Source organism: Ornithodoros turicata, chromosome 5, assembly GCF_037126465.1.
Source record: "Ornithodoros turicata isolate Travis chromosome 5, ASM3712646v1, whole genome shotgun sequence".
NCBI lineage: Eukaryota > Metazoa > Arthropoda > Arachnida > Ixodida > Argasidae > Ornithodoros > Ornithodoros turicata.
Genome location: NC_088205.1, coordinates 19214797 through 19230791, shown reverse-complemented (window position 1 = coordinate 19230791; position 15995 = coordinate 19214797). Strand labels below are relative to the sequence as shown.

The 15995-nt window shown below is 47.1% G+C and overlaps 2 protein-coding genes across 4 annotated transcripts in view; both read right to left on the bottom strand.

Moving 5' to 3' along the window:
• LOC135394165 (uncharacterized) overlaps positions 1-7326 on the bottom strand; it is a 163267-nt gene extending 155941 nt beyond the window's left edge. The window contains exon 1 of the mRNA XM_064624740.1: positions 7116-7326. The gene's annotated coding sequence lies outside the window, so the exon portion shown is untranslated. The remainder of the gene's footprint in view (positions 1-7115) is intronic.
• Positions 7327-8452: 1126 nt separating this feature from the next.
• Positions 8453-14173, bottom strand: LOC135394163 (histone-lysine N-methyltransferase 2D-like). Of its 3 annotated transcripts, none has more exons than XM_064624731.1 (6): positions 14073-14173; positions 13213-13316; positions 12520-12562; positions 10436-12325; positions 10133-10253; positions 8453-9592 (listed from the first exon to the last, which is right to left on the bottom strand). In XM_064624731.1, the coding sequence occupies exons 2-6, from the start codon at positions 13275-13277 to the stop codon at positions 8640-8642; spliced, it is 3072 nt and encodes a 1023-aa protein (XP_064480801.1). In that variant the 5' UTR covers positions 13278-13316; positions 14073-14173; the 3' UTR covers positions 8453-8639. The 3 variants fall into 3 exon arrangements, with proteins under 3 accessions (XP_064480801.1, XP_064480802.1, XP_064480800.1); XM_064624732.1 differs by having other exon boundaries at positions 8453-9571; XM_064624730.1 differs by having other exon boundaries at positions 8453-10253.
• Between the last annotated feature and the right edge of the window lie 1822 nt (positions 14174-15995).

The following is a 15995-nucleotide window of genomic DNA, read 5'->3' as shown; positions in this document are numbered from 1 at the left end:
GCCCTCACTTAAATTTTCCGGGAGAAAAATTTTCGTCACCTCACCTAAATTTATTTACCTATTTTTTTTCAAAATTTTTGCAAATTTTTCCTCGCCTCACCTCACCTCAATTTTTTTTCTAAAGTTTTCTTCATCTCACCTCAAATGCGTTTTTGAGACTTTTCCTCACCTCACCTCAATTTTTTTTTCAAAATTTTCCTCACCGCACCACCTGTAGCTGTGACGATATATGATGTGACATTCGCAGGGATTGAAGAATCTTCATCATTAAAGTCGCGTTGGCTTTGAGTGACTGCCAATGAACTCGTGAAATTGCTTAGTCGTTTTTTTGTTTTTTGTTTTTTGCTGGCAGATTTGGCCTCAATCACAGAAAACGCTTCGTGGTACGATTGTTATACCCGTAAAAGTTGCGCGTATCACCGGCGAGACAGGAGGACAGTCCCCGCCCAGGTGAGAGACAGAAGCTGCAAAAAGAAGGAAAGATATCCCGTGTACGCGCGGAAAAAGTTTTCATAAGGTGCGCGTTCATAAAGTTTTCCTCACCTCACCTCAATTTTTTTTCAAAATTTTCCTCACCTCACCTCACATCAAAAATTTTTTTAAACATTTTCCTCACCTCACCTCAAATATCGTGAGGTGAGGGTGAGGAAACCCTCACCCTCGCACGCCCTCGTGAGGTAGCCCACCTCCGGTCAGGAATGTTGTTCGGTATACCTTGACTCGATGCAGGTGCACAGCAATTGCGAAGACGCATCCACCTACGTTACCGTTACGAATGTTTTACGCCCCACTATACTTACTGAACGTGCCCCCGAAAAGTTGTATTTCAGTATTATGCTGCGCACAGTTCCCTAATAGATGATTCTAAGGGTTCTCCTCCTCCGCCCCAGTGCCCAAGTGCCTGGCCGGCCGGGCGGGGTACGCCATTTATATGGTGGTTATAGACAGTGCTGCTGTACTATAATAGATCTTGAATGGATCTTATACTGCCAGAAACCTAGCAATAATATAGAGTGACAAATAATGCGTATTGATATATCTCATAAGAATAAGTGAATATACACTAAAGTGCTAGGGTGCTAAAATATCCAGCGCATATCCAGATATGCGTGAAATTCGCTAAATAGACAACCAGGAGACCAAACAAAAGAGTGAAAGTGCTACTCCTGTGGATATCAAATGTATGTAAGTTGGATCCACACGAAACTCCAGTGGATATCCAAATATCCATGGCGATATATCTGGACATTTGTGGGACATTGATGGTTTTCTGGAATATGTTCATTAATATTATAGTTACAATTCGCTTATTACTATTCATTATTATTGCCGGCTACTCATTATTATTCATAATTGTTGTGATTCAATGTCAGACTTTACCACACATGAACTCCTTGCCAGAAAGCATTTCCATGCCCTCCCCTTTACCGTAGGATAAAGTGTAAAATAGTTCTGTAATAAATCAGATATGTAGTATGTCGATACGAGGCAGTTCTTCAACAACGTACCAAGGCCATTCATCATATGGAATGACTTCAATGCTCACCAGCCAGGTATTTCCCTATACCCCCCAGGGGGTGTACACCCCCCCTGAAATTTCTCAGGCGACCCCACCCAGCTCGGCCACCAACACGTACGTTCTGGTAGCGAGTCCGGCGCAGCCAATTTCATCCTGTACTGGGTAGTTTCATTTATAATCGACCAAGGGGCGCCGGTGACATTTTTATTTTCTTAAAGAAAAAATATATGTTATGCCTAATCCAAAAAGAAACAAAACAAGCCTAGTCGCAGGTCTATGCGATATTTCGTTCTCGGTCGGCGAGGCTCCAAGTAAATCAGCGCGATTTGGGCAGTTCCAGCTTTTCCAAATTTAGCGCGCTGGATCCTCCGAACGGCTGCTTTCTTCTGAAAGCAATTTTTTTCACTGGCAGAATGGGTGGTGAAGACTTGCTTAAGACAGTTAAATTCGGTGGCAAACACTGAAAACATTTCGAAAAAAACTCGCGAAAACGCCTCCGAGGACGTCCGTAGCGCAACTTCGCCAATTTCTTACGTGATCCCATAATTTCTGAATATGACGAAACTTATATGAGATGAAAGGGCTTTTTTCACTCTTTCGTTTAGTATATAGCGCGTTATCATACCTTCAGACATCCGTCCACAGTGACGCAGTAATCGCGAAAGGGTGCCAGAAAATAGCTGTTTTCAGGAGCGTTTTTCTCAAAAAGGCCATCTTCAATTTTATTTATATTTTGTGGAGACATGCCTTGGACATCGCTCTTTGATATTATAAAATAAAATTTCTGCTTATTTTATTTCTCCAGGGCGCGCAAATTCTTTTTCCGCACCCTGGTCGCTTTTAATTCTAAGTGCCGGAGAATGGTATTCACAATGGTGCTCTTTTCTTCTTCTTCTTGCTGAATGGTATGACATTACGGGCTGATAAGATTGGTTAACGTGCACCCAAGGATCGATCAAGGATAGTAACTGGAAACATATATTTATTGTTGCACTCTTACAGTGGAAGCCCCAGCACCAACCGCTTACAATAAACACCAGTCCTAGGCGGCACTGAATGTTTTTTTTATTGAATCTGTCCCAAAAGACTGCCGCAATTAGAGCTGTTCGCAATGCACGACACCACCAACTCTTGCCCAGGTGTATGAAGATCGCAGTCTGGGAACAGGACGCACAGCGGACCACTCGCTCTCCTTTTTCGCTTCTCTGAACGCTTCGGCATCCTCACGTGGCACATGCAGCAGCGTAACGTTCGGTAACCTGGGCGTTAGTTTTCGCACAAGATCTTCTGCAGTCTGAATGGCTTCTCCTGGGGGCGAACGGAGATTGTGCAGAGAAGCATGATGCTTGACCACTCCGCCGACCCCGTCGCAGGCATTCTTCCCGTGGCCAGGCGCGCTGAACAGCCATTTGATGACATGGGGGCTTCTCTGCAGCTCGTGAAACTGGTATCTGTTTTTAAAGTGTGCTGCAGCCCCATCTGCCACATACGTACATACACCGTACAAAGGACCGACTTCATCCATGTGTTCATCAATAGTTCTGATGGCCAGAAGCGTTAGCGCCGTGTCATGACGCATGTCGTCCGACACAACGGCGTAGCATCGGGAACCGGACAAATGGTTCACCACGCAAGTGAATACTGTTATTTGGTCATTCTTCCAATGGTAACCCTGTATTGCAGAAGGAAGAACGACCGTCCAATTTTCCGCATAGTCAAAGTGGAGGACAGCCCTTTTAGTATCTGAGAATGTCTTCTCACTACGTATCGCATTCCGTTGAATGTTGCGCACGTAGTCATGAGTTACGTAGCGGGCTAGCCACTTTCTCAGAAGATGGATAAATTGATCAGTGTTGAGGACTAACTTCTGAAGTGTGCTTGATTCCCATATGACGACCTCGACCTCCTCGGCATCGGCGCACATCTCCAAAGATTCCGCCGTCAATGCACTCTCACCTGGACACGATGTGCAACTACCCAGTTTGCACTCTCTTGTTTGCGTTGGGCACAAGCACAATGATTTGAGGTCCTCAAGCGTAAAACACTTGTCCGAGACAAGATTCAGTGCATTCAGACATAAGTCGTAGTTGGCACAGTAAGTGCAAACGCACTCTTCCCTATAGGGGCTCATAGAGACATGTGACGGACGAAGGGAATAGAACTTAGTCAGGCTCATTTTGACTTCGGGATGCGCCTCCCGAAACTTGTGGTATGTCTCCCGAATTGTTCGTGACATATAGCGCTTTGCCACTAAGTTATCGGCATCTGCTCCCCGAATTTTCACAACATCTCGAGGCCTTGGGCTCTGAATTGTACAGTCCAATTCATCGTTCAGGTAATACTCGAGGGCCAACTTCACATTCTCGGGGTCGATAACATTCCTGCCAGAGTATTGATCAGGCGTTGCCCATACTCCGCCGTTTTCCCGGAGCCTTTGGCTCTTCTTGATCATGTAGGTTGTAGCTTCGGGAATAGCTTGATGTATTTCAGCCTGGGTGAATGACAAGGGGAGTACAGTCAAGAGTCGACATCTTTCCTGCATGGTGTTGCTTGCAACATACGCCTTCCGCAAGTTTTCAAGCAATTCGTCGCGCTGCCTCTTTTCCACACTTTCTTCCTCCACAGGGATGTCCACACCGTAAGCGCTACTCAGCTGGCGACGAGATGACTTTGACACGGCACTTGCAATTTCTTTCTGCTTTCGTTTTACGTACGGCACGGCGTGTCTAACTTCCGTCGGCGGCTTTAATGGGCTGACCCCAGTGTCGTCTTCACGAATTATCTTGTTCACATTTTGCACGATTTCAATCGGATCACAAAACTCTGAATCTTCGGAGCTAGGAGGTGAAGGATCTTGTTGGCTTGAGGGTCCAGACTCACCGAGCTGCAATCGGAATGCGTTATAGCAGTTCACACATATTTCATCCGTATCATCAACACGGTCGGCTTGAGACGCAGGCAAAACAGTCTTTAACAAAGTCGCACCGATCAGTGAAACAGCCCTGAAGTTCTTATTCCACAGTATCTTCTTCGTGTGTCGCGCACTGTAATCCGTGCAGAACAACCGCTTCTTGCTGAAGAGACTCGTTGCCATTGACGTGCTAGAAGAGCATGCTATATGCCGGCAGCCGAAGGAACTAAACACGTAACTGCGATACTTCTTCTCTTCTTATTATTATGGGATACGGAAGGTCAGCCTCCCTCGTGGGGGCTTGCTACAAGCGTGCAAAACACCGAGTGTGGAGAGCAATGAGTGTGGAGAGCTGAAGTCACTAAAACCGTTTGACTCGCTGTTCCCACGAAAAGACTGTGGTTTCTTCGGTGAAGGACATCGTTACGAAATGGACAGTTGAGAAATAAATAATCTGCCGTGCACCCACAACCCGTGAAGACCAAACGGAATTAGGTGCTTTTGTGTGTCTGCAAAAGCCGTGCCCTTGGTATTCTTACTTTTGAATGCTTCAACACTGCGCTTATTTCGAACCAGAAAGCAAAGTAGCCGATAAGGCTTTCCAGACTTGCTTACATAAAGCACCGAGCTCGGAAACAAATGGACGCCGCGAAGCGCTTGTGAAGAGACTTCCATGCGAGACTTCCTGTTCTCACGTACAGCTTCACCTTGAAGTGGCTTATCTCCAAAGACCCGATTAACCCTATGGGGAGAGGTGGGTGGGCTACAAAGTGTGTGAGTTGTTGCATTTCGATGATTCCGGGCGTTGAGGCTTACGTGTTTGTGTCGTCCCTAAGTGTGGTCTGCCTCGACCAAATCTCGTTGTCAACCGTACAAAGTGTACCTTTGCTTCAGTTACAGTCATAATAGTCGAGGTTCGTCTTGGTTTTGTGAGCCTCTAATGACTTCTAGCCTTCACCAGAAGGTAAAGGGGTAAAAAACGCCATTCTCTGACTCATAGAATCTATACGCGACCAAGGCGCGGGAAAATAATTTGCGCGCCCTGAAGAAATAAAATAAGCAGAAATTTTATTTTATAATATCAAAGAGCGATGTCCAAGGCATGTCTCCACAAAATATAAATAAGATTGAAGATGGCCTTTTTGAGAAAAACGGTCCTGAAAACAGCTATTTTCTGTCACCCTTTCGCGATTACTGCGTCACTGCGGACGGATGTCTGAAGGTATGATAACACGCTATATACTAAACGAAAGAGTAAAAAAAGCCCTTTCATCTCATATAAGTTTCGTCATATTCGGAAATTACGGGATCACGTAAGAAATTGGCAAAGTTGCGCTACGGACGTCCTCGGAGGCGTTTTCGCGATTTTTTTTCGAAATGTTTTCAGGATTTGCCACCGAATTTAATTGTCTTAAGCAAATCTTCACCACCCATTCTGCCAGTGAAAAAAATTGCTTTCAGAAGAAAGCAGCCGTTCGGAGGATCCAGCGCGCTAAATTTGGAAAAGCTGGAACTGCCCAAATCACGCTCATTTACTTGGAGCCTCGCCGACCGAGAACGAAATATCGCAGAGACCTGCGACTAGGCTTGTTTTGTTTCTTTTTGGATTAGGCATAACATATATTTTTTCTTTAAGAAAATAAAAATGTCACCGGCGCCCCTTGGTCGATTATAAATGAAACTACCCTACTGTCAAACTTGGGCTGTAGGACCACAGTCATGCAGATGATCGTACCATGCATTTGTCCAAAATCATTTGAAAGTGACTGCTCAATGCATATATTGCGCGCATATACGAGCAAAAATGTGTGCCGGCACGCAAACTCAATGTGGATAATCAAGGACCATTTGCGCCCAACTCAATCAAGCGAGGTATTCTGCTTTTTTCGTCTAAGATTTTCACCGTTGGTCGGCGAATGCTGTGATGAAGGTACCAAATGCTTTCCCCTCTTTGGCGAGTGGCCAGCGCTCGCACGTGAGCGCACGCGTTTGGGGTGCAAGGAGAGCGAAGGTTGCGCAAACGAAGCAAAAAAAGAAAAATGCGTCTGGACTATTCTTTGCCCCCCCCCCCCCCAACAGTGAATTTCTGGGGAAGTCACTGTTCACCAGTATGTCAGTATACACAATACTTGACGCAAAGTACTTGCTCGCCTCCCTACGTGATCGCCTATCTAAGACCATGTGGACAGTCGACGTCATGAATCTCTCGTTCGTCGCGCGAATCGACCCCTACGGGACCTACTGCCTCCCATCGAAGATGCAAAGGCCGTTAGAGTCCGTCATCCATTGCCTGCGACTCAACGTCTCGTTCGCTGCAGCGTTCCTTCATAAGATAGGTGTCGCTAGATCGCCGAAGTGTTGAACTTGCGGAACCGTTGAGATCACTGAGCACGTGCTGGTCACCTGCCGACGCTTCGACTCTAGTTGGCAAACACTGAAGAACGTCCTCGCTAAACTTGACAACCGACCTTTTAGGGTTGAGGAGGTAAATGGGGAGCAGGCCAAAGCATTACCCACAACCTGCGCTGTGTGCCCTGGCGAACTACCTTGCTGAAGTAATCTTTAAATCTCTCAATGCTTTCACACATCAAGCGTCATGGAACACCTGGCCGCACTAGTGCTACCTACGCTTCCATTTTTTCTTTCTAGTTCCAATCTAATCCAATATAGTACGTCTCAACTTACCTGTTGCAAAAGTCAATGAACCCGTGGCACGGAACGCACGCTGTATCCAGTAATGTTCGAAGCACTCTCTGAGCATTCTTTGTCCCAAATCAATCATCACCAACCACACACACACGAGTAACAATTTTCGCATAGTCGATGTGAGTATCCTCATAAATTACTCCGATAAACTGAAGGCTGCCGTAACCACAGCATTTTGCAAACTTTTGCAGCAGAAAGGACACCTTGTTTCAACGCTTGTCTTGGAACATATATCGGTTAGACGCTGCCCCACTCGCTGCCAGGTTCAGTTCCCCCCTCCTCCCTCTATCATCATCTTATCACGACGATTTCTTTTCGTTATCGGCCCGTATTGTAGTAGCGCCTCAGAGCTTGCTGTTTCGCCTGGTCAGATAAATGTCAAATAAAAAGAAAAGGCAAGAGACAGAAAATCATGTGAGTGGCAGCGTCATGCGCAGTGTCGCTGTCGTCCGTGGAGTCGTTTTATCGTTAATATACCTGCCCTCAGAGATAGGGGTTTCGGTAATGTTCGTCGGCAGCACTGCATTACAATGGTTATTAACATGGCGACCAAAAATATCCCAAACGCGTGGTACCACAAGTATGAATTTTCCTGGACTTGGACTAACTGTCCGTTCGAAAAGACTGGCATCTTTTGAATTAGAATGAACAATGACATCTACTTGCACGACGGATGCTGTTCTGAATGTTCCATCGGAATATGTGAGACTGTCATATGGTTGTATTAGCTCGACGTCCTATGGACTTGTGACTGTTCTCCAGACAATTCCAAGCAGATGACAAGAAAGGCGTTTGCGTCTTTTCGTTTTTATTTTTCCTTTCATTTAGGGGATCTTTGTGGGAGTAGCAGAAAAAAGCCATTAAAGAAACAAGTTTCTCAACAAAAACGAACTAACAACAGAAACAACTGTTTCTCTGCGTGCAGCCATAGAAGCCATCTTAATCTGTAATTTTTAATATCAAATACGTCTAGTGTCACGCATGGCTCGCTGCGAGCGAGGACTCGAGCTTTCCTTCATTTGAGCCCCCCCCCCCCCCCCATCCCCATCCCCATCCCCACGCATTGGATAGGCCGATAAGCTCACCCGTCATCCTAGCTCACCATACCATGTAGCGCTTCCTAAATAACTTCGTACTTCAAGGTCGGAATAAGTCGGGGTAGCAGGTACATGTGCTTGGTGACGAATGGCAGCATAACACAAGGGCAGGGGCAGGAACAAAAAAGAAAGACACAACGATGCCATAACTTCATACTCCATGGTGACGCTAACTATACGAAACAATATCTAGAAAAGTACGTCACAAACGTCAGCTCGTGTACTTCGAGTACCTTTATTATTGTATTGTCAGAAAAAGCGGATCTGTGAAGGAGATTTATCTTTTGTCATCAACTATTGTTGTTGTTGTTTATCTTTACCAAGCGTTTTCTTTTTGCCTATAAAACAAATGAGCACATCAGTTATTCGATCTAGGTGCTGTCCTGCGTTACACACAAGGCTTGTCCTATGCTGACATTTGCAGTCCTTCCCTGTCCTTCTTCAAAAAATGCTGATGGTCACGTCGAGAAGCCCTTGCGAAATTGAAATATTGGGGTGGGTTTCCCCGTGGGTACCTGAGCCCTGTTTCAGCGAACTGTGTATAACTTACTGGCGAATACGGCGGGACTACCGTTGGAATTCTTTGGTGTGGTCCAGCTGGGCTTTCATCTGGTATTATTAGTAGTGCGTAATTGGACTGTGGGCCATCTGTTGAGGATGACACAACCAACATGACCCCACTATCGTACGGTGAACCTCCTGTTGGAACACGGATAACCTGCACTGGAACTTCCGGATACTCTTCAGACGTCGGGAACCCCCCTGAAGAATATGGTATTTCTCTTGGCCACGATGAATATCCTCGATCAGGCAGGACGTATTCAGGAGATGGCGGGTATCGCTTGTCAAGTGGACTTGGGCGCAACGGTGAAATGGCTCCGTCATGTAGGTTGCCTTCTGGGTATGGCGGAGTGTATGGTGGGGATGTCATTTCCGGAGAGTCGTGTCTTTCGCTTAAGAATGGTGAATAATCATGTCCGTTGTCTGCGTGTGGAAGCGTTTCTGAGCCACCAAGCCATTCACCAGGCAGTTGTACCGGTAGGTCTAAGCCTTCCGGCCAGCCTGGTGGAGGTGTTGGATGTTCTGGACACATATACGGCGGGCAATCTGATACAACTTCTATCGGTGTTGAATCTCCTTCGTCGGGTGCGTCCAGTCCTGGTGCAACTTTTGCAAGGGGAAATCGGTCTCCCGGATTCGACGAATGTTGCAGAAATGGGCCTTCTACGCCATGTGGTCTTTCTCCTGGGAACCGTGTGCCTTCCCCATGGGGCAATTGGTCTTCCAAATACGACGGGTGTTGCACAAATGGGTCTTCTACTGCATGCGGTCTTTCTCCTGTGAAGGGTGTATCTTTCTCTGTGGACAAGTTGTCGTCTAAATGCCACGTGTTTTGCACAGATGAATCTCCTACGCCTTGCGATCTTTCCCCTGAGAATGGTGCATCTACATTCGGTTGACTGCCCCCTTGATATAATGGACTACGCGGAGGTATCCCTTCCGACGAAATATATGGTCTTTCCTCTATATGATCTTTCCACCTTTTGTCGTTAACCTTGGGCCGCGTATTTCCCGGGAAGGATAGGTGTCGCGCAGGTAATTTTTCTGGCTCATGTAACCTTTCTCTCATAAATGAGTCTTGAGGTTTGTCCCCCGTGAATTGTGAATTGTCTCTCTCGTGCATTTTGTAAGGCGCATATCGCTGTGGAAGCCGTTGTTTAGAGCTATATCGCCCTCGTAAGAACGGTGAGTTTCTGTCGGCGGCAATGCCATGAGCAGGATACGGAGGGTATCGCGGCATAGTAGCATTGTGCTTCGGTCGGACATACGATTTCAACGCTGAGTGCAGACGACGCCCTCTTCTCGCCGATGTGCTTAGCTGGCGTTGCCCTGACCTACCTGTAAAATGTGACGCCAAGGGCGTCAGGGAGTAGTTCCCAGTCAGAGCTGCTACACGCTTAATAGGAGGCGCTCGTGTTGGTGAACGTTCGGTTGGGACAGGAGACGTGTTTCCGGCACGCTGCAGGTAAAAATTAAAAGAGTATGTTTAGTTTCGACATGAACGTAGATAATTATCATTACAGTTCATTGGGTTACTTGATACGACAGCTTTCTTTTTCTCACGCTTCATCGATCCGACTAGCGGAAACAACGCCAAACTCTCGATATTCACAGCTATGTACGTACGCAAGAGAAACTCACGGTTGTTCGCCTGTCGCGTCGACGAGGTAGCTTTTCACGTCCGTGCGACTTTACTCCCTGAAACGGTGCATGTCCCGTGCTGGACACTTTGTTTTTTCGACCTGGTGCTCGTGTCAAAGCTGAGCTTTCTGGGATACGTGGTCTTTGTCGTGCGGGCGGTAGACTCTTTACGCCATGCAATTTGTCTCCAGGATGCAATGGGTGTTGCAGAGGTGGCCTCCCAGGTCTATGAGGTCGACCGTCCTCGACAGCCAAGTACTGTTCACTGGGCAATTTGTCTCTCAGAGTCCATGCCGGGTTATGTGACCCACTTGGGAAGCGTGGTATACTGTTGACACTGGACGGTCTGTCTCCTAGAGGTGATGCGTGTTGCGGCCGTGGCGTTTCAGGGCCATGTGGTCTTTCTCGTGAGATAAATGCATCCTCGAAGCCAGATAGGTTGTCTCCTGGACGTAACGGGTGTCGAAGAGGTGGTCTTCCAGGTCTGTGAGGTCGTTCAAAGAAAGTCGCACTTGATCCACTGGGCACTTTGTCACCTGGTGTCCATTCTGGGGTATGTGATCCCCCGCTTGGGAACCCTGGTATATAATCGACGCTGGGCGGTCTGAGTCCTGTTTGTGGTGGTTCTAGCAGAGGTGGCGCGTCAGGTCTATATGGTGTTCCTCGTGGGAACGACACGTCCTCAAAGCCTGTCAATTTGTCTCCTGGACGTAATGGGTGCAGCAGAGGTGGTCTTCCAGGCCTATGTGGTCGTTCCGGGAAAGTCAAATTTGGTCGAGTGATCAGTTTATGTCCTGGAATCCATTCCCCGGTATGTGATCCCAGACTTGGAGATCGTAGCACATCATCGACGTTGGACGACGTTGGACGTTCGTCTCCTAGATATGGTGGGTGGCGCAGATGTGGGGCTCCAGGGTTATATGAAAACAGTGTGCCTCTCGGAAACGGTGTGCCGTCAACATCATACAGTTCGTCCTCCGGATATGATGGTTTTCGCTGAGCTGGTCTTTCAGGTCTGTGTGGCCGTTCTGGAAAAGCAAAATCTTGTCCACTGGGTAGTTTGTCTCCTATGGACCATTCCGGGGTATCTGATTCCCCACTTGGGAACCGTGCAAAAACATCGACATTTGATGGGCTCTCTGCAAGATATGGAGGATGTCCCAGACGTGGTGGATCAAGGCTGTGTGGTTCTCCTGAGAACGGTACGTCCTCTACGTCAAATGTTTTGTCTTCTGGGTGTAACGGGCGTCGCAGAGGTGGTCTTCCAAGCCTATATGGTCGTTCCGGGGAAGCCGAATCTTTTTCACCCTGAAGTTGGTCTCCTAGAGTCCATTCTAGAGCATGCGATCCATCACTTGGGTGAGGTAGTGCATCATCGAAAACGGACAGGGTATCCCCTAGATATGGTGGGTGCCGCAGATTAGGCGCGTTAGGATCACGTGATGCTCCTGAAAACGATGCACCCCCTACACTAGGCTTCCTGTTTCCTGGATAAAATGGGCCTGGTCCTCCAGGTCTATGTGGTCGTCCTTTGGGGAAAGACGAATCTTCTTCTGCATATAGTGGATGTTCTTGAAGAGACCATGATGGGGTAAGCGGCCCTTCACCAGCGAAAGGTACATTATCGGCACTGGGCCGTCTGTTCCATGGATATGGTGTGTCTTGCGGGGGTATCCTTTCTCGCTCATGTAGTTTGTCACCTGGGAGGGGACGGCCTACTCCCGCCGCGTTTCCCGACGGGTATCGTGGTGTCCTACCTGGAAGCGACTCATAGTCCGAGGATGTCGGCAGATACCTCGCAGCTGATCGTGCTTTGCGCAACAAAGGAGGAGCTTGTAGTGTTGTAGATGATGACTGCTCTACAGGGACTGTAGACCCGTTTCCAGCAATCTGCGGATAAAAGCCGTCTTAGTTCAGAGATGAGTCCAGAATTCCTTTGCTACTACGAATAGGTAATTACTAGAACAACTACGTGGTGGTGTGGTCAGAGTTTGTTTCAATAGAGGCGACGCAGCTGAACTCAGGGTACGCACAGCTATGTGCACACACAGTGTATGATTTGCAATACATTAGCAATAACTCACAGTTGGCTCTGTCCCCTGCGCTGTTGCTGTTGACGATTGAGTCCTGCCGAGAGTAACAGTTCACAGGATAAAACAGTTGCCATCAAAGTAAAGTTCTGCTTCCTCATTTTTGCATGCTAAGTACCACAACAGTTCCGTACGTATTTCTTTACCACCACCACCACCATAATCATCGTGAAAAATCAGGCGTTGTTCTGGATGTCTTTTTTTTTTCTCTCTAGTATTTGGAATAGCGTGGAAAACAAACGTGCATAACACAACAAGAGTGTTGCAATATGGCGTCGAATCACCGATCGTCACCATCGTTGCTAAGGCAACACGTACACGCTAATGACGAGCAGTTTCTACCTTGCTACCTGCTACATTTCGCTATTTAAGCTGTCAGGAAACGCCGACGTTCTTATGAATGCTTCGCAAGCCTTGTAGTCCGTGTCGGCATTTCGCGAAAGAAGACTTGATTTGAATTTTAATTGCAATTAATTTCACCAAAAACGGGTTGAGGCTCACATAAGACGCTCTGCGGCCACAGCATGAAAAATTCACTGATGACTTTTCGAATTTGCGGCAGTGGTTTTTAGGCAACAATTCCCTATAACCGTTAAGCAGTCGATTGCATGATGAAGGCTTGATTCAGTGTACGAGTCAAACATTTATTGAATCGCGTACGAATAACAAGTTCTGCTTGCAACGTACCCCCTTTCGGCAAAAGCAGGGCCACACAGCAGGACAGCAATAACGAACGCCTGTCCTGCCTTCATGGCGGAAGAAGCGTCGACGTGGCGGCAATCTTCTCTTTTCTGTAAGTACGCACACAACAGCAAGCAACTGTGTTCCATTGGTACGAAACTTGAAAGTATAGATTCTTATGTTATCTCCGGGCCAATAGACTTAAAAAGCTCCTCGTTCGTATTCTCTAAATTACTTTAATGTGATACGCATGACGATATATGCCTGTAGAACATTCTGCAAAAACCAGTGATTTTTGCCAATACTATGGGATGCAGTCAGCCCAACCACGTTACCGCGAAAAAAGAAAGAGTTCTTTGTGGCACACTAGTTAGACGTTCACTGTCACGAAGTCCTGGTGCGACAAAACCAGCACACGGGCACGGTTGCTGGCCAGAAAAAATTTGGGAAGGCGGAAATGCAGCCACACTCGAAAAAAAAAAGAGAGAGAGAGACATCAGCCCGCACAACACTAATTCACTATATGGCAGAATGTTATGTTTACAATACATGCACAATAGAGAAGCATGTATGCAGATGGACAAAAGAGCGGAGGCTGCGTGGCACTGCCGCAGTTACGTGTTCTTGGAGCTCGCACACCACCGCAGCGAAGCCACGGTGGTGTTCAGCAGCCACCGTGTGCGGCTGATCCATCCTCTGCTATCTTCTGAAACCGCTGTCTAGATTCTTCAAAGGTCGTGTTACAAAAGTTACGTGTTTCGAGGAACGTGAAACTGACAAAATGTCCCAGAGGGCCTCACATGGTCGCCAGTAGGGAAAGGCCAAGAACAGTACCACTGTCGACTATGTGTCCCTGTGGGCCTTACTTGAACGCTTCCCTTCTATAGTGACGTGTCAGTGGTAATCGTGATCCTCTCATGTGGATAGAACTGCGCATACTAGATTCGGCCGGTCGCTATACGCGCAGTCGGGTCGTAAAATAATCCATAAAACGTTAATTAGCTCGAGCACTTTCAAGTTGTTGACGAGAGAGACGTGTCTACGACATGAAAGAAGTGAAACAACTTGAAGCAGCTGGGGAGCAATCCAAAAAAATTATCACTGAAGCTGGTCAAGATATCTGGCCTGTCGAAAGGAATCTTTCCAGTTCCGCGTGGTCAACTCACAGACCCGGCCTGCACGCAAACTGCCATAGCCCTGGGAAAATGAATGCACAGTACCGAAACAAAGCAACCTTTATTTAAACAGCAGGCGCTAAAAAGCGGCTAAAAGCCAGCGGCCAGCGGCTAAAGAGCAGGCGAGCTGGTGATAAGAGATATCCACAACGAACACTGAGACTGGAGAAAAACATACAAACACAAGTATCAAACACAGCTGAAGTTTAGTTATCATCCCACACAAATATACATATAAATCAAGGGGGAAGGAATAGCAACAACTGCTCCGTGTACGGGCAACACCAACAATTATATTCTGACGATGAAGTGGGGAGGTTACGAAATAGAAGGGTTCTATTGACTATAATTCTGTTGGCTAATGACATCTCTAGAAGTGCATATCTTGACGGTTTACCGCAAAACTCTTTTCATCGCGTCAGCCTCTTTGACCAAAACCCGGAGGTTCATGCAGATGACGTTATGCCCAGCCTTTGATCGCCTTGGAGCCTCATGACCTGGAAAAAAACAGGGGGACGCGTCACGGGCGTCCTGGGCCGACCTCAAGCGGGTCGAATGAGGCGACAGCGTGTGTTCTTACAATATCCCCTCGTAATTGCACGCGTATCGCAACAGCTCACGGAATGCCCTCCTACTATGACTCCGGTACGTTAACATGTTTTCCAATGTCACGTGACCAAATGTGACATCACTGCACTGCGTGTCACTCTGAGGAAGCAATGCGCCGGAACGTGTTCCGTAAACGTTTGTCCAGGACTGTACAAGTTGCTGAAACACGTCGTCCTCCGCGAGGGACGTCAGATACTCAGGTGGGCAAAATAAATCCACACTTCAACACTGAGGGGTCGCTATTAAGAAAAAACAGCAACAGAAAAACGGAACAACAACAACAACAAATATGTAATGATGACGCCGTGGGACGTTTCGCCGCTGAGGCAGCACCCTATCCCATTGCTTGAGGGGGAGAAGATGGTGAATGATGATGAATGTTCAGAATTCACGCAGGAGCCTTGTTGCTGCTAAGAAGGTGATGAGAGCTTGAAGAGCTCGTAGCTGATGCGCAGGATTGACCAAGGCCTAAGCAGTTCAGGAAGGGCAAGTAAGGGTCCCATGTGGCTTCAAGTAGGGTTCAAAAATCGGTTCGCGAACTGGTTCATCGCTTCTACCTTATATCTCCCAAAACGGAACACATCGGAACAAAACGGAAAACATCGTAAAACAATATAGGAGTAAATAAAGCAATAGTTGTCTCTAGACGCACAGTCACAAACTGCTCAATTATTCTGCGTAATGCAAAAACCCCGAGGCTAGGGAACACGAAGGAACAGACACAAACACGAAGTCTTGAGACTTATGAGAGAAGTATTGGGGCTTCGTGTTTGTGTCTGTCCCTTCGTGTTCCCTATATAGTCTCGGGGTTTTTACATTATGCATCATCTTCATCAGCTCGCTTGCTTCCTAGCCATTTTTTCAATTATTCTTGCTCATATTGGTGCTCAACGTGATGCCCGAACGGGTTCCGGAGAAAACGATCCCAAAAATAATGGTCCCACGGGGTCCCGTGCGCCCAAAAATACAAAAATACAGGAGCGTTGTTGTGGACAACTGATGAAA

Coding starts and splice junctions, on each gene's coding strand:
- LOC135394163 (XM_064624730.1), bottom strand. CDS start 13,277: ATGAAGGCAGGACAGGCGTTCGTTATTGCTGTCCTGCTGTGTGGCCCT. Junction 12,563..13,212: donor CCTGCTTTTGCCGAAAGGGG/GTACGTTGCAAG, acceptor TACTCTCGGCAG/GACTCAATCGTCAACAGCAA. Junction 10,254..10,435: donor GACGCGACAGGCGAACAACC/GTGAGTTTCTCT, acceptor TTTTACCTGCAG/CGTGCCGGAAACACGTCTCC.